The sequence below is a fragment of the Microcaecilia unicolor genome, chromosome 3, assembly GCF_901765095.1.
Source record: "Microcaecilia unicolor chromosome 3, aMicUni1.1, whole genome shotgun sequence".
In the NCBI taxonomy this organism is placed as follows: Eukaryota; Metazoa; Chordata; class Amphibia; order Gymnophiona; family Siphonopidae; genus Microcaecilia; species Microcaecilia unicolor.
In genome coordinates this window covers 418,653,205-418,676,755 of record NC_044033.1, presented here as the reverse complement: position 1 = coordinate 418,676,755, position 23,551 = coordinate 418,653,205, and the positions used below count along the sequence as shown (strand labels likewise).

At 42.4% G+C, this 23,551-nt stretch overlaps 1 protein-coding gene across 2 annotated transcripts in view; it reads right to left on the bottom strand.

Annotated features, from left to right (window-relative positions):
* The window catches only part of SDC1 (syndecan 1), an 87,443-nt gene extending 66,783 nt beyond the window's left edge, over window positions 1-20,660 (bottom strand). For both annotated transcript variants that reach the window (XM_030198827.1, XM_030198828.1), the window contains exon 1: window positions 20,542-20,660. In XM_030198827.1, coding sequence (XP_030054687.1) covers window positions 20,542-20,598 — 57 coding nt within the window. In that variant the 5' untranslated portion in view covers window positions 20,599-20,660. The remainder of the gene's footprint in view (window positions 1-20,541) is intronic.
* Window positions 20,661-23,551: the final 2,891 nt, after the last annotated feature.

Sequence of the window (23,551 nt, the reverse complement as noted above, 5' to 3'; positions counted from 1 at the left end):
CACTTCCCAGCGACGTCCTCCCTGCCGGCAGCCCTCCTCCTCCTGTCCTCCGACGCCCTCAACCCAGGACGGCCCCGAAAGTGCCGGGAAGGCTCGACTCTCTCCCGGTATAGCGCCCTCGCTCCGGCGCTCTCCTCCTCCCATGCGGCGCTCCCCCGACGCCGTCTCTCCCACCAAAACAACCCGAACCGGCCAACAGTGCCCCCAAGAAGGCCCGTCTCACTATGCTCCACCCGGGAACGTGCCCAACCGTTCCTGGGTCTCCAAAACAGCACCGCTGCCTCTTGCAGTGCCTCCAACCTTTCCGCGGCCCTGCCAATAGCAGGGCCCAAAGAAATCCACAGCGCTGCATCCTACAGCGCTCCTCCCTCTCCCTTGGATGGCCCCAGAGACCCAGGTAAGAATTTCTTTTAAAAAAACTTCTTTTATATTCCTTTAACCCCCATATTACAGTATGACACAGCGTCCCATTGGTTATGTTCTTCCACCAGGTCTCAGAAATGCCCATTACAGCCAACTTTTCATTTAGTGCAATATATTCTAAACTTCTTTCCCATCTTATTTCTTAAGCTTCTGGCATGTGCATACAGACATTTCAAACAAATGTTTGCTGTGACAATTCTCTCAGTGGAGGAAGGTGAATAGTGGAGTGCCCCATGGATCTGTACAGTGCTACTTTAACATTAATGATCTTAAAGTGGGAATGAAACACGAGATGATTAAATTAGCAGACAAGACTATTCAGAGTTGTTAGAACGCATGCGGATTGTAAAAAACTGCAGGAAGACCTTAGGAAGTTGGAAGACTGGGCATCCAAATTTAATGTGGACAAATGCAGAGCGATGCACATTGGGAAATACAAGTGGAAGTACTTTTGACTTATGAGTTACGAGTAAAAAAAAAAAAAAGTATGGGAAAAAATGTAACAAAATACAAAAGTACAGTACAGCTTGCTTGTAACCAAGTACAAATTTAGAAAGTACTATAAAAAAAAAAGGAAAAGCATTTCCATACCTCTGCTTCTCCTCCTTTACACAGGGACTATCAGACCTGGCTTGCAGCTACTTCCTGTCTCAGAAGCAGCCGAGCTGGAACCAGAAATCCAGGCCCAAATCAGAGCCAGAGAGACACTTGGAAGCCGGTTTTCCCTCCCCCAACCCACCCTGAGAATGATTAGCCAAGGAAGTGTACCATCAGCCTCTCACCTATGCAGATATCTCAGAGGTGGCCCCCCCACTCCTGCCTCCACCTCCTCCTAATTTAGCAACTGATTAAAGTGAGGAAGACTGAGGATGCAGTACTTATGCACTGAAGTTGTCACATGTGCACACTGCAGCCTGACCAAGATGCACTAAAAAATCGTTAAAGCCCTTCTCTTACCGATTCCCTTAGCGAATCTGTAAGGAACGGGCATGCATCAAGGAATAGGAATGCAAATGAGCTGCTCGTTGTAGCTCACTTGCATTCTCTATTCCATCGGAACAGTCAGCCAGTCAAGCATGCGCAGAGCAGCCAAGCGTTATGCTGACTGCTCTGCGCATACCAAGGACGTCCTTCACTATATATATATAAAAAAAAAAAAAAAAAAGCCACCCCCCCCCCCCCCAAGGTCTCCGCCGCTCCCCCTGCATTGAAATGACAGCTTCCCGCAGCCCTGGCCTCCCCGCCATCCTCCGCACCCCCGCCCGAGGTCGTCGCCGTTCCCCCCCTCCATCTGCCACCGGGCCAGGCCCTCACGCGTTTTTTTTTTTTTTTTTTTTTACATGGGTGTTAGGCGCTTTCCCACTGGTCTCCATGGGTCCGTTCACAGCAGCCCCAGCCTAACGAGAGGTGCAGACCTCACGTTAGGTTTTCCATGGTAAGGGGAATCAGTAAACGTTAGTGCATCTCATAATAGCCTTGCAACGGTAGTGCAGCTCCTTTGGATCATTTGCATTCTGTTTTCGTTAGCTGCTACCGTGATCGGAAAATGGCCTTCAGTGCATGCCAGGGTTTACTACTTGCTCGTTAAGTTTAGTGCATCTGGCCCCAAGTTGTCCATAACCCCTTCATTAGTGCTGCTCACTTATCGCCAGCAGCCAGGGCTGCAGGATCTGGTGCAGCTCCTTGGCAGAGATGGGCTGGCACTGCTCTACAGATAAGCCTCCCATGAACTAAACTCTGCCCAACATGCACAAGCCAGCAGCATCAGAAGTCACCTAATTACTAGCACCTACCTGTGGGGAACCTCCACATGCAGGCGAGTGCATTTTCCAGAGACCTCTATGTCCAGCCAGATGTAGCAGTGCAGCTCGCCCACTGCCTGTTATTAACTAGTAGTCAGCTAGCTCTCAGTCTCCGAGTCTTCGCTGCCTGCTCTGCACCAGGTCAGGTGTATTATTTTTTGCTACAGCAAGCTAAGCAATCAGCCCACCACTGAGCTAAGAGAGCTGACTAAATACTTGCAGGTACCATTCCCTGGCTTGTCTGACCTCTAGGCAGGGGTGTGCTGGTAAATTTTTAACAGGCTCTTTCTCCGGACGTAGCCAGCTCTGCAGTTGGAAGGGTCAGGGGTGGCCGGGGGGGAGAAGCAACACTTGCCTCTCTCTCCTCCCTCCCTTCATGTGGGCACGCTAGGCATACCTTTGCTGGCAGCCAATAAATGGACTGCCACCACTCCCAACGTCTTGCTCTGAGCAGTATGCGGGAACTTCTCTCACATGCTCGAGAAGTCCCAGCCTGCTGCCCAGAGCTGGAAACAAGGAGCGGGAAGCAGAAGTAGTCCATTTACTTGGCTGGCAGGGCTCAGCATCCCCACCAGTAAAGTAAAAGATAATTCAGCAGGGGGCCCAAGCCCACATTTTGGGAGCCAGCTGTTAAAGTAGCCATGGAGGGCCCTACTTTAACAACCGGCTCCCAAAATTCTTAAAAACTTAACAACCGGCTCTTGCGAGCCTGTGAGAGCCTGCTCCAGCACACCACTGCCTCTAGGGTTGCAGAGGATGTGGAGCATGGAGGGGAAACTGTCTCCTTGTTTTCTCAGATAGGGTTTCCCTTTCTCATTCCCAGCTCCACCATTTATTGCTGGCTTCCCACACAGAAGCCCATCATGGGGGTGATTAAAATAAAATATTTACAAGTGTAAAATTTACATTTAAAAATGCTATGCATATTTAAAAAAAAAAAAAAGTTTTATAGCAGCAATCATTTGCAAATTGCAAACAAAACTCACCTCCTCCACCCTCGCACAATATAAGTTTAACAAGCTTGTTAAAATAAAAAGGTATTAAATTTGTAATTTCATTTATTAAGTTTGGTCCATTGTATCCACAGATTACAAGTTGATAGGTACATAATCACAATCACAACACAGTATTGCTTTGTAAACATACTAGATTCTGTGATTCCCAACTTGTTAATACTTTTTACAGAGAGTTGTACTTTACTACTTTTGAAGCCAGTACTTTACTTTTTACTCAAGTACTAAAGACCCCCCCCCCCATCCCCGTTATAAACACCCTGAAATCTTCTGCCCAGTGTGAGGCTGAGGCAGCTTGGGCAAAGAAATCATATTTGTTAATTTGGTGTTTAAATTTGGTTCAGTCCTGTAAAGTGGAGGAATGCCATCTGGTTTTAATTACTCAAATGTCTAGCTTTTGCTAGACCAGAGGTTAGAAAGGTCAGAGAGAAGTAATTATTTACCACATCTGGATACCATTATAAGCAAGGCATATTGCAGGCAGTTTAAAGGATTAGGCTAATGCTGGTTAGAAGGAGATAGTTTAGAGATAAATAATTCTAGATGATTTAGAATTTGTCTTATAAGGAATTCTGATTTCTGCTTATTTTAGAATATGTTTTATTCTGTGTAATTAATAAGTTCTATTTCTATATAGAATATCTTTTCAATTCAGTGTTACATCTTTGACTGACTTTTCAAGTGAGCTTTGTCTGCAGTTTAAGAGGTCATCATCTGGTTTGAATTATCCACAGTCCTAGCGAGTTTTGTGTATGAAACTAACAGGTGAGAGGTCAGGGAAAGTCAAGTCATCTCCTTGATGAATAGCTAAATGAAGGACTGGTTTTCTGAAAGTAATAACAAATCATGTATGTGTGCTATTAAGCAAGATTGGCCCCTTGACCCCGTAATGAATGCCAGAACCCAGTTAGTATGAAGTTGATTGGGAAACTGATTATGTGAGAAATAATAAAATGCAAGAGATAGGTGCCACATTGTCTAGTTAAGAGGCCCCAGGTCATACATAGGTCAGTTTGGGAAATATCTCAAACCTATGTAACTGATATTTTTAAGTAATGTGTAAGTAATAATTAGTTCAAGGCAGGGTAATCAATCTATTCTTTACCATCTGGTGAGAAAGGGGGGCTAGAGAGGTGTAGGACCCTATATAACTGAGAGCAGAAGCAGCTTACGTCAGAAGAAGTAGCTGAGAAGAAGAGAAGGAGCTGAGACAGAAGCCACAAGACACAGGGAGCTGAGAAAGAGAAGAAGAGACCTAGTGCTGATGTCCTACTTTGTTTGCTGGCAAATAAAGAAGACTTTTCTCTCATTCTGGTGTGTGGTGTTTGACTCCTGAAGTACCACAGATTCTGCTAACAATAGTGGTAATTCCTGCAACAAGGCAGCAGCCAAAAAAGCAGGCAGATGCTAGGAATTATTAGGAAAGGGAGAGAAAATGGTGCAACCACACTGAGTATTGTGTGCAACTCTTGGCACCATCTTAAAAAGACGGAACTAGAAAAGGTTCAAAGAATAGCCAAAATGATTAAGGGCATGGAACTCCTCTCATATGGGAAAGACTTATGAGTTTAGGGCTTTTCCGCTTTGAAAAAGATTGCTTGGGTGGGGGGGGTGGGGGGGGGAATGAGTGAGTTCTACAAAATACTTAATGGTGTAGAACAGGTAAACGTAAATTGATTTTCAAAAAGCAAGATGACTAAGGGATACAAGTCCCAGAAAGCAACAAGGCAAACGATCTGCAAAATCCAATGTGGAAAACAAACCAGCAGATCAGTATAATATCCAAAAAGACTTTGAGGATACTGTGTATGAAACAAATGCCCGACACAGTCCGTGTTTCGCCCAACAATAGGGCTGCGTCAGGGGCTAGTCTGTATCTTTCTTAAATAAGATCGGTATCAAATTATGTGTCAAAACAAGAATATAAGGAATCTTCTTCATAAATGCATTTGCAACGGTTTTTCCAGCCTTCATTAGCAGGCTATTCATTGTCTATTTTATGCTGGTTTTTTATGAAGAAGATTCCTGCTGGTTTGTTTTCCCCATAAGGGATACAAGTTACATGGTACTACTAAAACAAACAGGAGTAAATTTTTTTTTTCACACAAACAGTTCAGCTCTGGAACTCATTGCCAGAGGATGTGGTAGCAGCATAGTGTATCTGGGTTTTAAAAAAAAAAAAAGTTGCTGGAGAAAAGATCTCTATAGTCTGCTACCGAGATAGACATGGGGAAAACTACTGCTTGTCCCTAGGATCAGTAGTATGAATCTCGTATTTGGGTTTCCATCAGGCACTTGTGACCTGAATTGGCCACTGCCGGAAGCAGGATACTGGGCTAGATGGGCCACTGGTCTAACCCAGTATGGTTATTCTTATATAGAACTCGCTCAACGGTTGACAGTGATAATTGCAATCTTGCAAGGTTTCCTTCTGGGTAGGCTTTTAGTTCTTCCTTCCCCTCCCTGCAATGATCAGGTGGAAGCAGAGTAGGGAAATCCCTGAAAAGCACATCAGCATGTAGAACACAGCCATGTTGTTCTATTGAGCACGGTCAGAAGGAAGAATGGATGTAGAAATGTTACCTATGCACTAAACACTGGAATGAACTCCCTAAAGCATTAAAGAGCCTGGACATTTACCTGATCTTTTGTCAAGAATTCAAACACCACTTCTTCAAAAAATCCTTCCACAATGTTCCACTGTGAATCAGGTATGAATAGTCATCTCTTACTCAGCTAACGTCCCTTCCACCTCTATCCCGGTCCCAATCCCGCATTAAGTTCTGCTTATAGAACCGTCTCCCTACCCTGCTACTCTTCCCCCATCCTTATATAAACCCACCCACCTTACTTTTCCCCCCATCCCTCCTCTTCAAGTCACATCGATTCTATGTAAAATCAGAATTCCCGATTTTATTTCTTAGTTCTATTAAGCCATACTGAAACAATACTAATTGGAAAATGTGGGGTAGAAGTGCTGAAATAAGGGTTAAGTGACTCAGGTGGATATAAGCCTAGGGGGGTGGGAAGACTGCAGAGGTAGCCTATAAAATGAATGATGAACTGGTACATAGAGAAGAGCCGATGCATAAAATAACTCAAAGATTGAGTTGACATCCCATGAAATTAACTTGCAACACATTTAACACAAATGAGAATTTTCTAGTCAATTGCAGTTGTGGAATTTGCTGCTGCTTAAGATTTGGTCAAGCAAGTTTTTTTTTTTTTAAGAAAAAAGTTCCAAGGTTCCTGAAGGAATGTGTATTAACCATTAGCAGCCATGTAGACTTAGCAAAGCCACTTCTCTGGGCGTGAGCAATAAGGAAATAACAGGATCCCAGAGAGTAGATGAAGTCTTGACTTGAATTGGTCATTTGTCAGATAGTATTGCTGGCCTTTAGTCTGACCCAGTATGATAGTATGTTCTGCTGCTCTCTCTCTAGGATTTGGGGGAGGGGAGGAAGGTTAATCTCTACCTTCATCCCTGTGATTTCTCCTACATCCAAGATCCATGAACTTCTATACAAAGTGATTTGAAGTTAATTATCTTGCCCCAAGCAGATAAAGCCTAAAAAAACACTCGAGGGATGTCAGGTATTTTCTAAAAGGCAAGAAAGTCCAGAGCTGCAACTTATTCCATAGCCACAGGCCAGCAGACCATTGTGATCACGGTAGAGGCGAGAGTTATGGAACAAAGTACCAAAAAAGCGCTGCCTTCTTTCCAAGGCCCTAAACACTAGGGATACACACTAATACTGTGTATGCTACTGGCAACTGGTGCAGAGTGGATAGATATCAGCTTTCATTATATCCTATACCTTCTGTACCTACTCAAACAAAGTAGGAAGTATATACCTTTTCCAATAACTTACCAAGCCATTTCTCTGGCTGAAGTGGCCTATAGATCAGACATTACTTTCCCCACAACCAGTTCTGAATTTAAGCCATAAAGGAGTGACAGGAAGCCAACAGTATTGTCACACATCAGATTATACCAACAGAACGTATGGAATATTTAAGCAGCTCCATCATGTTTGATCAAAGACCCCCTCTCTCAAAGACCCCCCTCCCCTCTGGTTAACATTTACGTCCATTTAGCAAAATTAAGATCCACTCGATCCTTGCGGGGGGGGGGGGGGGGGGGGGTGGAGGGGGCACATGTGCCCTCTTTAAACATAAACCTAGCAAAGAAAACCTTTTCTTCATACAAAATGTTAGAAGTTACATCTGCAGGTTATGTAGAACTCAATATCAGACTCCATGTTACTATGATTATTCCCTTCCAATTTTGGTTAAAGAACTTACTATGTAATTTAGTTAAGCAAAAAGTTACAGGGTAAGTGTGAACATCTCAGCAAGTTTTATAAGCCTTTGTGTAAAAGCTAGTGATCACAAGATTCTTCAGCAAATGCTAAATTTAATGCAATAGCCAGTTTTCTTTCACTGTACACAAAGACAGTAGAAAAAAACTGACTTGAATAACTATGCAATGCATAGAACCGAGGGCTTTAGCTTTTAAAACTTATTTCGAGAGCCAGCTACAGCTCCATTCTGAAAGTTACTGTGCAGAAAAAAAAAAAAGTTTGCTAAGTTTTATGCATATCAAATGCTTTAATTCAAAATTCATATAACTTCCTGACTGAATTCAGTAACAGTATGCAGCCCATCACTCATTTTGAATGGATCAAATGGTCTACCAAATTACTTCATCCTAATATAGATGAAAACATACTGGTCAAGCCAGAAATCGCTATTTCTATATCTTACTACAGTAGGTTTGTTCTATTTGCCTCTTCCTCACCCTCCTACACTACTTAAGCACTTACTCCCCTTTGTGGTTCGGTAGGTGAAAGTTCCAACAATGGTTGATTTTTTTCTCAATGCAAGATTAGAGCCTACTGGATGTAGCACCAACAGATGCCGCTAAACCAATGCTTTCTGTACAGTTGTCCTGGCACCTGTGCTCTATTTTTAGAAATAGAAGGCTGAACAAAATTCCTTACAATGCAAGTGTAAAAAAAAAAAAAAAAAAAAGTTACAAGCATATTTGAAGCATGTTTTGATACTGTGGCACTGTATCACTCTTCAGCTTATGATGGGACCTAGGTTGACCTACATCAGTTCTAGAATGAAATCCCAAGAACCGACTTCTTGATTAAAAGCTGGGCATCCATAAGACATTTTGTTCCTATGCTCTCCAAACACTCACCAAGAGAGAATATGCAAATTCAACAATGACACTGGTATTAACTATTTGTTTTGCTATCCTCAGCCATGGTGGAAACGCTAATCCCTGATGCAGTTTGATGACTAAGGGGCTCATTTTCAAAGCATTTAGACACAAAGTACCATATGTTACAATGGTAGTTTGTATATGGCTTAAGTGCTTTAAAAATGACCCCCTAAACCAGCATTGAGTAATTTCCTGCTATCCTGTAGTGAACAGAGCACAGATATTCAACTAAGTGCTCTTCCAATTGACCTACTTGAGATGGGAAGAGACTTCTAGAAATAAAACCGATTACAGGACACACTACATTTTTAAGCATGCACTGGTACACAGAGTAATATAAAGAAAGAAAAAAAAAAAAAAAAAAGAGGCAGATTATTGTGCTCTAAGGAGGGGGTTGAATTGAGTAGCAGAATAAATCAATAGATCTAATTAGGAACATTAGGCCTTGTCATGTATTAGTTAGTCTAAAACAGACACTGCAGATCTCAAACACAACTCATTACTAGATATCCTTTTCAGGACATAAGACTTATGTGAGACTTATGTTTAGTTTTTTGTGCAGAACATCTTATTTCACTCCTAAATGTGCTGTGCAGTATTTCCATGGATATGCCAATAAAAAGTGTTGCCCTCAATGCTCTAGTTTCTTGTCGTATCCAAAAAAGCACCTTCTCTGTCCTGTTTAATCTTGGTAACATCTGGATAAATCCACACAGAACTGTTGAGAGTTCTTGAAGTACAGTCTCAAAACTGTATTCAAATATGAATAAAAACCAGTGAAACAGGTCTAAGTCACCATCTGAGAGCAAATCTTCTTCCTATTACTACCCATGCTTTTTGAGGTGCAAATACACCTCCAATTAAGTTAACATCTGGAGAAACTAAATTGTCAATAAGATTTCTTAAATCCAATGGGGAGACACCAACAGGTTTTGGGAAATTCAATATCTAATAACTTTCAATTTGTTAAATTTTCCAATGTATATTAAGATTATCCTCACAGTTATGTTTTCCTTAAGAGATATTTCCATTTGAGTTTGCTGTACCTGCTCAGGACTGGGAAAGTTGTTCCATATTAGCTATGGAGGTTCAACTGTTTCCTGGGTTGACCTCATCATAGAAAGATTCTACTGCCTGCTAAAGGGTCTCCAGGGTAACTATGAAGGAGGCTAGTGTCACCTTCTCCCCATTTGTTACCCATCCCCCACACTACCACCAGGAGCAATTCCCCAGTCTTGGCGACTTATGCCAGCACAAGGTCAGCCATCTCTTCCCGAGCAGCAGGAGGACATGGTGGAATGTCAGTTACTGGAGGAGACAGCATTGTATTATACTCCAAGAAGGCAGCAGCTCACGCCAGGTCTATCCTGCGGGTACCGAATGGTGTAGCATGTCTAGTGTTTATGTAAATAGGGATGAAGTTCTGACCAGCGATGTACGAGAACTGAAAAAACTAATTCCAGCAGAAAACAAGACCAGCTCACAACAACAGGCATTCAGGTGTCAGGACAATATGTTTAATGGAAATACCAGTGGCATTTTTCTAATAACTGAAGTGGATGGAATCCTAGAAAATGGTCCATTGAATTAAGGTCCCAAAGTTTCACCCTGTGAATATCTTCATAGGGATCCAATGACAAACAGCAGTGATTATTGCTTATGCATGTTTTATCATTTAATATATCATCTTTTTCATGCCCAAGACGAGGCAGTTTACAAACATAATAAAATTTAACAAAAAAAATCCCTTGAAAATATATAAGCCATCAAATTGACGGGACAGAAAAAACTACACATGCTCTCCACAGTGTAACATTGCATTCATAACATAACGACCTTCCAGGACTGTCACCAATTGCCCCAACTCCATCAGCTCAAAGAATTATCAGTTATCAAATGTCAACTTAAATAAGTAGGTCTAACATAGACCAAAAAGAGGCATAGGAAGTTATATCTAAGGTGTTGTGGCAGTGAGTTCCATAATGCTGGAGCCACAAAGGCCCAAAGAACCAATCCCAGTCTTTCAATGTCTTAAAGCACCCTTATTTTATTATTTATACATTTTTTGGACTGTCAGAAATAGCGTTGTTACTTCCATTTGTCACTGCCATACATTAAGCAGGACAACACTGCAATACTCATTGGTCCACTTTTATCCCTTATTTAAATTTTACTCGTATCTTTTTATAAAAATTTTATTGTGAAAACATTTGTCAAACATTAAATGGCAATTAGCTTTTTTTCCAACGGACTCACTGCCAACATGGCCAGTGTTTTGTTTCCTTCTTTAGGATAGTGGTCCAATGACAGGTAGAAAGCTTTCATATAGAGTGCCTTGCGTTACTACCACAAAAGGTGGCACATATCTTGTGGCCTCCCATTTTGCCTTTGATGGGTGCAGTATCACAAGCCTGTTGTCAATGAGTGGCCAGTGTGCAGTGATGGGTATTTGGAATAATGCCAAGTAATCAGGCTTTGTACTGTAAAGAATCAATATCTTGAATTTAATCCTAGAATCTATTGGCAACCAGTGTAATTATTTCAGTAAAGGTAGAATGTGATCTCACAGCTTTGCTTTACATAAAAGACTAGCAGACGCATTCTGAAGGAGTTTGTAAGCACTTTCACTTTGGAGAGACCCGAGACCTACATGTTATAATAACCATAGAATGAGCTTATATAGTTATAAAACAAAAAGGAGAGTGTCCAAATTACTAACTGCTCTAAGTTCATCTAAGAAGGAAAAACATGTCTTAAGTATAGCAGAATCTAAAATAATGCTCAACTACCTAAGACAGGTAACTGGTTTATTAAAGAGTTTGGGTACAGGATGGAAGAGGTGTTGACCCAGTGATCCAGGCAGCTCCACCCTAACCATCCCTCACATTACTACATTTTTGGTGGGAAGTGGGTTTTTTTTTTTGTTTTGTTTTGTTATTTTTGTCCTTCCTATGCTAGCAGATAGCTATTTACATCAAGTCTGTAGCAAAAGCATAACAATTTAACAAGGAACAGAAATAGGCCCAACAGCAACACTTTGCAAAAGCTTTATTCAGCACATGTCTAACAGATTCCTCAAGTAGAAGCCACACAAGTTCTAACAAAGTACTTTTGTTTAGTTATACAGCCGACAGCTGTGTTTTATGTCCAACATTAAAGCAGCATAGAAATGAGATTTACTCATACCGACACTTGGGTATTAAAAAAAAACCCCTTTAAGGTTAATGGGGCAGACCCCAGCTGGTACAGGAAGGCAATGAAGTTCATTGGCACCATTCATTCTGTTCAAACCAATCAAACGACTAGAGGCTGACTGAATTTTGGTTTTGGCCAAAACAGACCAGGTGTTTTTGGTAGAAGCTGAAAATTGTGCTGTCTCCCTTCCCTCCCCCTCCCCCTCCCCAAAAGGCCTGTATTGCAATCCCTAGCAGTCTAGAGGTGTAGTCAGGGCAGGCCTAATCCCCAGTTGCTATTGCCCATGTCAGTTCTACTCTCAAAATGGATGCCATGACCTCTTGCAGCAATCTCACATGATGGCTGCCACCTTATGAGATTGCTGCAAGATCATGACAGCTATTTTGAGAGCAGAACTCACATGGGCAAGAACTGGGGATCATGCATGCCCTGACTACACCCCTAGATTGCCAGAGATTGTAAAGCAGGCTTGGGGGGGGGGGAAGAAGAGAACAGGACACTACTCTCTGCATTCTGTGTAATGCGATTGCAAGAATGCAGTTATGCTCTTGCATAGTAGTTCATATGCTAACTAGCGTGCTCCAAATAAAATGTTTTGATACAAACTTTTAGCAGGTATTTAAGTCCATAAATTTGGGATAAACTCCTTAGGAATTAGCCTCTATGGAGATGAGAGCAGCTGTCTTTCCAAGTGTGGCACAAAGTCAACCACTGTAAAAGCACGGTGGCTTTTAGTATGTTTTCATTAACCGAGATCCATGTTGGCAGAGGATAGTTTGCTTGGAGGTAAAATATGGTCTATTTAAAATTATATATACTCTATCTTGGATAATTAACTTGTGGCATGCAGAAGCTAGATTCTATGAAAAAGGAACCTGCAGGGATTGTTTTCAAGCACGTTACAAGAGAAATATTACAATGAGTTTATATATTAGAAAATAATTTGAGACGTACATTGCTCTTGACTAATTTTTCAGTGCACATAGTCCTTGCAATCACTAACATCAATGTGCTTTTTTATTCTGAATTGTGCCTGAGGCTGGTATAAGGTCCACAGTGTAAACCAGTGTCTGGACTCCTTTACCCTATTTTACTAAGAATCTATTATACTTGTCCTTAAATCGCTTATAACAAAATACAAAATGGGAAATAGCTAAAGGTTACTCTCATTACCTGTTCAGTTTGGGCAAGCATAAAAAGTTGGTAATCACACTTAAAAAACAAAAAACACCCACACATACACACAAAGTTCCCATATCAGAGGTTATTCAGCTACATCTGCACCTATCTTGGAACCTAAGTGCCTCTTTTACCAAGCTGCGGCAAGAGGGAGCCTGCGTTAGTGTCAGCACGTTTTTGATATGTGCCAAGGCCCCCTTTACTGCAGCGGGTAAGACGTAGGTCTTTTTCTTCAAGAAATGACTGTGAGCCAAGTGAAGAACTTGCCACGCAGCCATTTCAGGGGGAGCCCTCATCACCACCTACCGAGATGGCAGTAAGGGCTCTTGTGGTAACCAGGCAGTGAGCAGCACTGCCTGATTACCTCAAGGTACACACTGGCACTATAAAAATAAAAATATTTTTGTTGTCAGCCTGTGCTTGCAGTTCCTGGGATTAGAGGGTAATCTCCTGAACTCTGATGACTGCAAGCTCCGACAATCAGGAGGCTTCATTGATTCATTCACACAACCAAACTTTAGTATCACCTGAAACAAGGTAATACGTTTTGTTGCAGTTTCAACTGAAACGGGGGGGGGGGGGGGGGGGGAGTAGTTTATACTTCCCACTTATTAGGCTGACAAGAGAGCAAAATGTGGAATGGCTGCCTTGGGACCGAGGAGTTGATGCACAAAGGCTGCCGATAGATATGGCGGTCACAGGTAGTTGTTTGCTAACAGCGACCAATGCACAAATGTAATGGCATGATAATAAGATATAGCTACAATGCAAATCTGGTGACCTTTGTGCATCGGCACCTGGAAGCACCTAGCACATGTGCAGAACAGCTAAGTTCCCTTCACATGTTTATTGTTGATTTATGAATGTTTGTTGTAACCTGATGAGGCTATATAAACTTGGATTACTACTCAAGTATTTCATCTCCTTTTCCAATGATGTTAACAAAAGGTTCATGTATGATCTTTAAATTGTGAAATTAGTTGAATACATCCCATCTCACTAAAGATATAAAACATTTAAACTACTTTGGTACATCACCATATGAATAGATCAGACTGTTAGTTAAAATCATCATTCTGTAGGGAAATTGAATTTTTTTCCAAAAAAATAATTTGGAGTGCTTTATGTTTGTTTGCTATTAGGAATGGCTAGTCTTGGTGGAAATCTTCAAAATTTTATTTGAATCAACCACCCCCCCCCTTTTTTTTTTTTAGGAGAGCATTGCCTCAGCTTATATTCAGATGGGACTATATTCTAGTATATACAGTATTAGTCACCTAATTGCCCAACAATATCCAGAACAGTACCAACTGTTTGGAATCGACAATACCCAGAAACATTGATGGGATATGTTTCACTTGGGATTTGAAGGAAAGGTGCTATAATTACAGCAGCAGGCTGAGAACTAGGGAAACTCGATTCAAATCTCACTGTAGTTCCTTGTGCAAGTCACTGAACCCTCCAATGTCTCGGATAGAGATTGCAGTCAGCTGCAGATGAAGAAAAATGTGAAGAGCTTGTGACAAGGCAGTGAGGGCCTTGAGGTAATCGCCTCCCTTCATCTGCCTATCTACAAAAACCTTGTAGAATGGACACCTCACTCAAAGAACCAGAGCTTGCTAATCACAAATTTGGTGGCCATTCAGAAGTAATCATGGTTGCCATATAAAAAAAAAATTCCCACACAAAACAGCCCAAAACCCGCACACACCCCACCCCCGACATCACCACCCCCGCCCCTTCCATCATCACCCCCGCCGTCATCAGCCCCAACCTTTCCGTCATCACCCCCGCCATCGCCCCGCCCAAAACGTCACAAACCCCGCCTCTGTCGCCATTAGCCCCACCCCCCGCCGGCCGAAAAACCGCCCCAAAACCCGCACAAAAAAACCAAAACCAGCCCAAAAGCAGCCCAAAAAGCCGCAACCCGCCGCGGGCAAAAGTTTCCCGCGGCGGGTTGCGGTAAACCGCCCAATTGGGCGGGAAAACTGCCCATCTGGCAACGCTGGAAGTAATGAGAGAGAAAGGACTCTGGGTATGTCAACAGGTGCATTAGTATGATGAAATACAAACTTCTACATCCTTCCTTTGAAAGTGTAGCAAAGTTTCACACCTGCTGAAGTCTTATTAACTTAAATGATCAGTCTGCTCACACTAGAACTGACCAATGGAGAGCCAGGTAGCAAAAAAAAAAAAAAAAGCTTATAAAGCAAAGCCATGGGGGGAGGGGAGGGGGAACAAAAACCCCCCACAGACCTACAAGGCCAAAAGATGAAGAAAAGTGACAATAGGGAAGAACTACAAACGTTTGCCTTTATATGTTTCACAAGCCTCAGGAGCCTATGCTCCCTATAAAGCTATGAAAGGGTTTTGTGCCTGCCCAGGAACTGATGCAGACTGCCATATGGAGGGCCCAAGTTAGTTTCCATGCTAGACTTTCCAGTCTAAGACAAGTGTCATGGAGACAGCATTAGTCATTACACAATAGCAACATCTAGCAGCTGAATTTCAAGCCTGTGATTTGCAGAGTTCCAGAAAACTCCAGGCATAGGGTTATACAGTGATTGGGCTAAATGAATTGGAATCCCAGCACTGATAAAAGCTTAGACCAAGCGGCAGGAAGAGATCTGCACATCTCAGGTGCACAAATTTCACAATGTGATGCTAAATACTGTCTTACACTGCAGTATATAATAGCTAGTATACACCAGTCAGCCTCTTAACAGAGATGCACATGACAAAGGGGATGTATTAGATACCAAACAAAGTAGGAAAAGTGCTTAATTTTGTAGAACCTTTTATATAAACAGGCAAAGGGGTTTTTTTTGCCCAGTTTTGTAGAGTATCCTACCCAAAAGACAAGCGTGTTCTAGTTTCCATGACAAAAAGGTCAATAACCTGAACCTTTCTTTCCATCATGTTGACTCCCTGGACAGGTGATAAGTACTAACAAAAAACCCACACCAGACAATTTTACTCTTATTCAAGCAAGAACTGAAAAGATGTGCATGTTTTGAATGTGTTGTGCTCGATAGCCCATTGACTTTTCCTATCAACTACCCACACCAGACAACTTTATGCTTATTCAGGAACAAGCTGAAAAGATATGCATGTTTTGAATGTGTTGAGCTTAATAGCCCATTGACTTTTCCTACAACTATTTACCCAGTAAGACGTTACTTCAGTTCTGTTAGTAAAACTCTCAGTGGAGCACCAAATGTAGTATAAACTGACTCAGTAATGCAAGATATCTAATGACTATACATTAGATTGCATGCAAGATTCGTTGTGGATTACCTTGAAAATTACACTAGCTAGGTGTATCCTGAGAACAGGAATGAGAATCCCTCGACTACAATTGACTTCTTATAAAAAAAAAGTTCTACAACTTCATAGACAAAACTTCATTTCAAGCCTGATGCAATCTGGGATGTAAACCAGAGCTAAAATTTCTGTCCGCCCTATGGTGATTCTCCAGCAGCAAGACTGTGACTAGTAGAAACATGCACTGCATAATTAAGTGCTTTGTCGTCATCCTTAAAGAGGCACCTATTCCAGATAAGGAGCCAAAACCCAACTCATCCACTTATGCGATGGCCAACACAACTTTAACTGTTAAAAAGCAAGTAGAAACTATGTACTGAGGAAATTCATGCTATCTTGCCAGGTTGCTCAAAAGTGACAGATCCTGGGAAGGCAAGATTCTCCCACTCACTTCAGTACACCTTCACTTTCAAATGTTTCCTTAGCTTTATTACATTAACAATCCTTCCAGCCAAAGAGTTTCAGAGCAGAAGGTGGGGCCTTATGTACAAAGCATGCAGACACTAAACGGTATGCGGCTACCATAGTATTCAGAATGTTTCATGTAGTATAAATGGAGTTATGTTCATTATGTACATCTTTTTCATCAACATTCTGGTTCAATAAAATTATGGAAGATTAAGGTGAAGGAAATCAAAGAACTGAAACTCACAGTAAGATTGAGTGGTACTGCATCCTGCTAACGCGAGAGGGAAACCAATCTCACCAACATACTAAAGGCTAAGGAGGATGTGATTTAGGGCAGTGGTTCTTAAACCTGTTCTTGTGGACCACCCTCCAAATCAGGCTTCCAGGATACCCCCAATATGCATGAGAGATTTGCATTCCTACTACCTCCATTGTAGACAAGAATCTTATGCTCATTTGTTAGGGAGATCCTGGAAACCCAACTGGCTGGTGGTCCCTCTGGACAAGTTGGACTACCACTTGTCTAGGGCTCAAAGCAAAGGCCTGAACCATAAAGCCAGGGCTCAGATCCCACGTCTGACACAGACCTCTTGGGGAAGGGACTTATACCCTAATACTTCACTATACAGCAAACAGAATGCTAGAGGTTGGGGAAACGAATAGGAAATCAATGCTTTATATCCATTATGACAGCACCTCAAATACGTCTGGTAACCATCAAGGCTATAAGTCAAAATAATGAGGCAAGTGAAAAAAAACAAAACAGAATTTCTTTGTGCACAGTTGAGACTGAAATCTTTGCCAAAGGATGTGGTGAAAGCAGTTAGTATAGCTGTATTTTAAAGAATTTGGACACTTCATTGTAGAACAGTTTATAATCAAACCCAAAGAGGCAATGTAGTCCGCAACATACATACAAACAAAAAAAAAAAGTAGTACAAAAAAAAGCAGCCCAAATGTTCAAGTCTGCTTTTGTTTTTTTGATTGGAAAAAAAAATAAATCCATAAACCATTACCAGGTAGACTTTCAAAAAGCCAATGTTTTACCACTAGATACGACAGGGGCAGGGACTATAATTTTTGGGATCCTACCAGGTAGTTGTATCACAGGAAGCAAAGTTTGACCTTTGTCTGACCCAATACAGTATTTATGTTCAAGGCTGCATCATCTTCAAAGCACAGGGGACAGCCAGATCTACATATGGAAATACCAGCTCCAGACTGCCAGCTCTAGACTTCCATTCTTGCTATGCCATGTGCCAGGAATAGACTTCCTGGTTCAGTGCATCATTCTCCATCTCTGGTTCTATTCAAATCTAGGCTAACTGCCCACCTTATTGAGGCCATTTTTAACTTTTAAACTCGTATTCTCTTATCCAATATCCATGTTTAATCATTACCATAATAAATATAACTCCCTAATACCATATCTTTCCTATTTTTCTATCTTGAATGGATTGTAAGCTCTATTCAGCAGGGACTGTCTCTTACATTTTTGTGGAAAACAGGCAAGCAGTCCACTAATTCAAAGAGAATAATAGGCATAGAAGCAGACACAGTGGAAGATATTAAAAACTTTTATTGTAGAAAAATTTTTAAAGAAGTGCCCAACACAGGTGTGTTTGGCCTGGCAAAGGCTGATTCAGGGGCAATACATGTACTGGTAAAACAAGAAATAGAACAAAGTTAGCGGGCCAAGATGGCCTCATGAACAGATACTTGAATGTGACCATCATCTGATAACCAGCTATCCCCATTAGTAGTTAGTAGCCCATTTTATCGTGATATAACCGGCTAGCCACTGATTTAAAGCGAGTCTAGCGCCATATCTGGCTGCATAAAACTGTAGAATATCTTTGGCCGATTTCAAGATAACTGGTTAAGTCTGCATACTGACTTAGCCGATTATCCTGAAACTGCCCAAAAATAAACTGGATATTCAATGCTGGTTACTGGAAATGACCTAACAATGAATACCCGGGTTCAACACCGACTGCGGGAGTTAGGCAGTCTAACTCCTGCGGTCTAAAAATCGGACTCTCAGAGTCTGGCCGAGAAAAGCCTGGTACAAGTTGCCATCTGTGCTCAATTGGTAAATCTCTTTGTAAGATGTGGGTTAATAAAGCCCAATATAATTCTCATCTTCTTGCTATAGAACACAAAGCTCTTATTTAAGAAGCAGAACTAGCTACCTCTTCATTGGACTTCCCAGTTTGCCTCCAAATTGTTAATAGTCATACTATGCAGTCAACATTTTAAGAGGTGCATCTCTTCAAACTCTCGCACAAGTGACAGTTGCGACATAAAACCATATGTAAGTTGCCTTGGTTCATGAGAGCTTATCACTTCATAGAATAGGAGTCATTTCCAGGAGGCCATAAGATTCTGGATTCTGCAGTTAGCTTACTAAAGCATATACAAAGATTGCATTTAGTTAGCCTAAAGCCAAGTCTGTTCAGAGATCAGGTGAAAAAGATAGAACAGTTCTAAAAAAATTAGAGAAAATTACAGCTGACGATATACAATTCAGCCCCAGTGACTAATACAAATCAGCCAGATATTCTCTGCTTAAATTAGGTCAGGTGTCATTCTCTAAATGCCAAGTTACATACTCTAGTGTTTTAGATGTACAGTGTGTCTTAGCAGTGTTTGGGAATATGGGGAGCATGGGAGTTGTTTCCCACCATTAATCATACTCATTTACCTAAAAACATTTTTCAGGAAATAAAGTATTTGCACCTAAAATGAGTTTATGAAATATATTACAAACTCCTACTAGAATAATTTGCCTATTTAAGATGGTTAAATGGAACTTGACCTTTGCTTTTTGTCAGATTCATTTATGCAGTCTCAGACATCCCTCCCTCACATTTGTTTCTAAGGGAATTGCCAGAACAACTTTATTGTAGGGTAAAGGAAAGATACTAATACTGACTAGCTACCACCTCCTCCGCCCCCCCCCCCCCCCCCCCAACTACTAGGCAGTAGAAGCCTTTAAAGCTTTCTGCATGGTCTACTCTATTCCACCAAGACAAACACTTGCAACATTCAGTTATATCCGGTAATTAAGTGAACAGCTGACCCCTTGTGGTAAAGGAGGATTCCAACAACTAAAATTTATTCCAGTCTTTTGACAAAGTTTGAAGTTTTATTCATCAAACTACTTCCACACAGGTTAGAAGAACATCTTCCAAGAATTTGTATTATCTTATGAGACCAGATAAAAGTCCGAAGGCGGCTATTACAGTGGCCCTCAACTAGAACAAGGAAGAGAACCCCCACCACAGGCTTGTAGAGGGAAAAGCAAAATATAAGTATTCATGACAAAGTTGACCAAAATGTCATTTAAGTTATTTTATCAAGACCACACTATCCATGCTTTATTTCATAAACGTAAAGAACAAAAAGACAAAAAAAAACCCAAAAAACATTAGCGAGTTGAACACTGGGACACCACACAGCTAACCTGAAAATTTCACAGATCTTGAGTAATCACCCACGCATGAGTAAGCTAATCACTGCCCTTTACCTTAAAGAAAATGTAACGAAACATTAGCTAGAACACGTGGACGAAAGCGGGGGGTCATCTGACGTAAACTGTCAGTCATTCATAATGGCTTTAATTCCTTCGCCAAAAAGAAATACCCCAGCATCCTAATCAAGGGATCTCCATTCCCACAGAAGACGGAGAGAATGCACAGGATATACCAAGGCACACAAACCCAGGACTAGCCCAAGCTCGAGCCCAACATGCAGCAGCCTGCGCAGCACAGGATCGGGCAAAAGAGACAGCCAGGACTAGATCTAAAGTTTAACACCGAGGCCATAAGTAGGTCACACAAGCCGAATTACACCCAGGCGAAGCCAGTACACCAACAAGTTATTTTAACCTTCCAAAGCGCCTCTCCCCTCTTCACTAGAGAATAGCCAGCAGTTCAATAAAACAGGAATCCCAAAGACTCACCGAGAAAGCCAGCGTGAACCACAAAACCAGCGTGCTCAAGGCCACTATCCTCACCATCCTTGCACCTAGGGCTCCACGCAACCAGCCAACGTCGATACACAGCACCAGAATACGCTAGACCGTGTGACCCGCCCCACCTCCTGTACCAGCTTTACGACCACAAGCCGCCTAGGAGCCCCGCCCATACCTGCCACGCTCCGCCCTTCTCCATAGAGAGCCACAGGACAGCGTGATGCTTTCTTCTCCTTTACCTGTCCGAGGCCCCACCCATCGAACGCCAAAAGCCGCAGACCACACCTCTTCGTGGCGTCTGCCCTGCTCAGGCCCCGCCCCTACAGCCGAAGGCGTGTGAGTTGTGCTGCTGGCTGTTAGCAAGTCTTTGACTTAATAAGTACTTCCTCTGGGGTCGTTTCCTGCTGTTTCTCGCAGCGCTCTTGCGGCAGAAATAGCTATGCACGGCAGGCAGCTGTAAGTTCATCGGATTCTGCGGGAAGCCCTGGAGTGAGGGTGTTGTGTTGCTAACTGCGCTTTGATATTCGAGAGAGCACGTCAAAGATAGCTCGCTCTCCATGCGTCAGCCCAACGCAGTGCACCTGATTGTGATTAAGAAAGCACAAAGTAATCCAATCGGTTGGATTGGGTTACGGGCTGTCCGCAATTCATATGGCTGCTATTTGAAGAAGGAAAAAAAAAAAAGAGGAGGATGCGCGACTACGTTGCCGAATAATAACACAGTTTTTATATTTTTACAACTTCTAACAAAAACGGTGGCGAATATTTTCTTTAAGGAACTGTTTGCGGCCAAGATCTCATCCTCATAGCTTTCCTACTGCTTCTGTTATTTCTGGCCTTACAGGCAACAAACTTGCGCGTCATCTATTACAGCTTTGGGGAAAACTTCTTTTCTTAAAGACCTGTAAGCGTTGTAACTGAAGGCCATTCTCTTAATTTCACTTTAAATATTTTATTAAATCGCATAGTCAAATTTTTTAGGGTAAGGTGTGTTCTTTAGATTTCTAGGGACTCTCACCTCAAAAGGATCAAAGAGTGGCCCTGAAGCAAAACTGAATTACTTCAATTTAACATAGCTAAGAAATGCGTCCTCGGAGGAGATTCCTACAATAAATCACTTAGCCGAAACATAAATAATGGTAGCTATCGCCATCAAGTGGCTAAAAAAAAGTTATAAGTTTTAGCTTTAGTTTACGAACTCTGAAAAAATGGATAGGCCAGTGGCACCTTGTTAATTAACCCACTTATTGAGGTTTAAGTTTTGAAGGATAGAGCAGATTCATTGAAACATACAAATAGCAAACATGTCATTAGCACTAATACCATGATTCAACCAGCTAGAACTCTACCTATAAACAGGCACAAAATACAGAACAAGAGATCACCAATTATAAATGGAAATATGACAAAAATTGAACTTTGAACCCCAAGAACTCAAACTCAATATGTATTGCAACACTGGAGAAAAACATAAATCATTACCACATTTCTACCCTCTGTAGTCACTGTTCTCTTTTCTCTCATCTCCTTGTCAACTCCCTTGGCTTTCCGCATGCTTTACACAATTCCTGGTTGCTCCCTTCCCTATCTCTTGCTCTACTATTGTAGTCCAGCATCTTCTCTCTCTCCTCTCCCCATACCCTTGAAGCCTTAAATATCCCTGTCCCATCTATCTTCCCTCCTGCCCCCTCCATAGTCTAGCATCTCTCTCTTCTGTCATCCTCCCCATAGTCCAGCATTTCTCCCTCTCTCATCCCTCCCTTGAGTTCAATATCTCTCCCTCCTATTGTCCAGCATTTATCATTTCTGCCCCTCCACCCCCCAATTCCAAGATTTCACTCTCTTCCCTTTCTGCCTCCTGTTGGGACAGAGAGGAGGAATGGAGAGACAGTGGATGTCACATTCCTCCCTCCAGTTATCCAGCATCTATTACCCCTATCCTACCCACCCCTTATTCAAACATCTTGCCCTCTTGCTTCCCTTACTGACTTATCCAGCATCACTCCCTCTGGATTCCCTTCCTGCCTCCTGTGTCCAGCTTCTCTCCCTCCAACCCCCCCCCCCCCCATTCAAACATCCTTCTCACTTCCCTTCCTGCCTCCTATTGTCCAGCATGTCTCCCTCCCTCAATTCCCTTCAAATATTCCTCCTCCTTGCTTCCTTTCCTTCTTCCTGTTGTCCAGCTCCTTTCCCGCCTTCCTTCCCCTCCAACCACCCCCCCCCATCCATCCTTCTCACTTCCCTTCCTGCCTCCTTTTGTCCAGCATTTCTCCCTCCTTCTCCTCCAATCCCCTCCCCCAAACATATCTTCCTCTGGTTTCCCTTCCTACCTCTTGCTGTCCAGCATTTCCCTCTCCCATTCAAATATCTCTCCTCACCCTTTCTGCCTCTCCCTCCCTTTCCTGTGCTCCCGAGACCAACCTATCTCCTTTTCTCTCCCTCACCCCCCCCCCCCTTTCTAACTTCTCATCCTCCCCCTGCATCCAAGATCCAGTGCCTTTCCTTTTGCTTCCTTCCTGCGGTTTGGTATCTTTTGTCTTCCTCCTCCCCCTGCAAGCAGTCCAACATGCATCATTATAGCATTCATCATTTTTTTTCAACATCCCCCCCCCCTCCCGCCTGCAGTCAGACATCTTTTCCTCCCTGTCTTTCAGCCCCACCCCCCTCAATTCTGTTCGCTTGGCAGAGCCACAAGGCTGCAGGAGCAATTCACATTGACTACCTGCCGCCGTCCTCAGTCTTCTCTCTAATGCATCCTGCCCCTGAGGAAACAGGAAGTTATGTTAGACAGGGCAGAATGTGATAGAAGACTCAGAGGCTGGCAACATGCAACAAATGTGAATCGCTCTGTAGTGTGGTGGCTCTGCCAAGCAAACAGAGGTAAACTGATAGGGGAGAAGGGATTTGAGAGACAGGGCAAGACATGGTAAAGAAAAGAAGAGGCCAATGGCAGGCATGTGAATATACAGGGGGGGGGGAGGCGGGAAGGGGTTTGAGA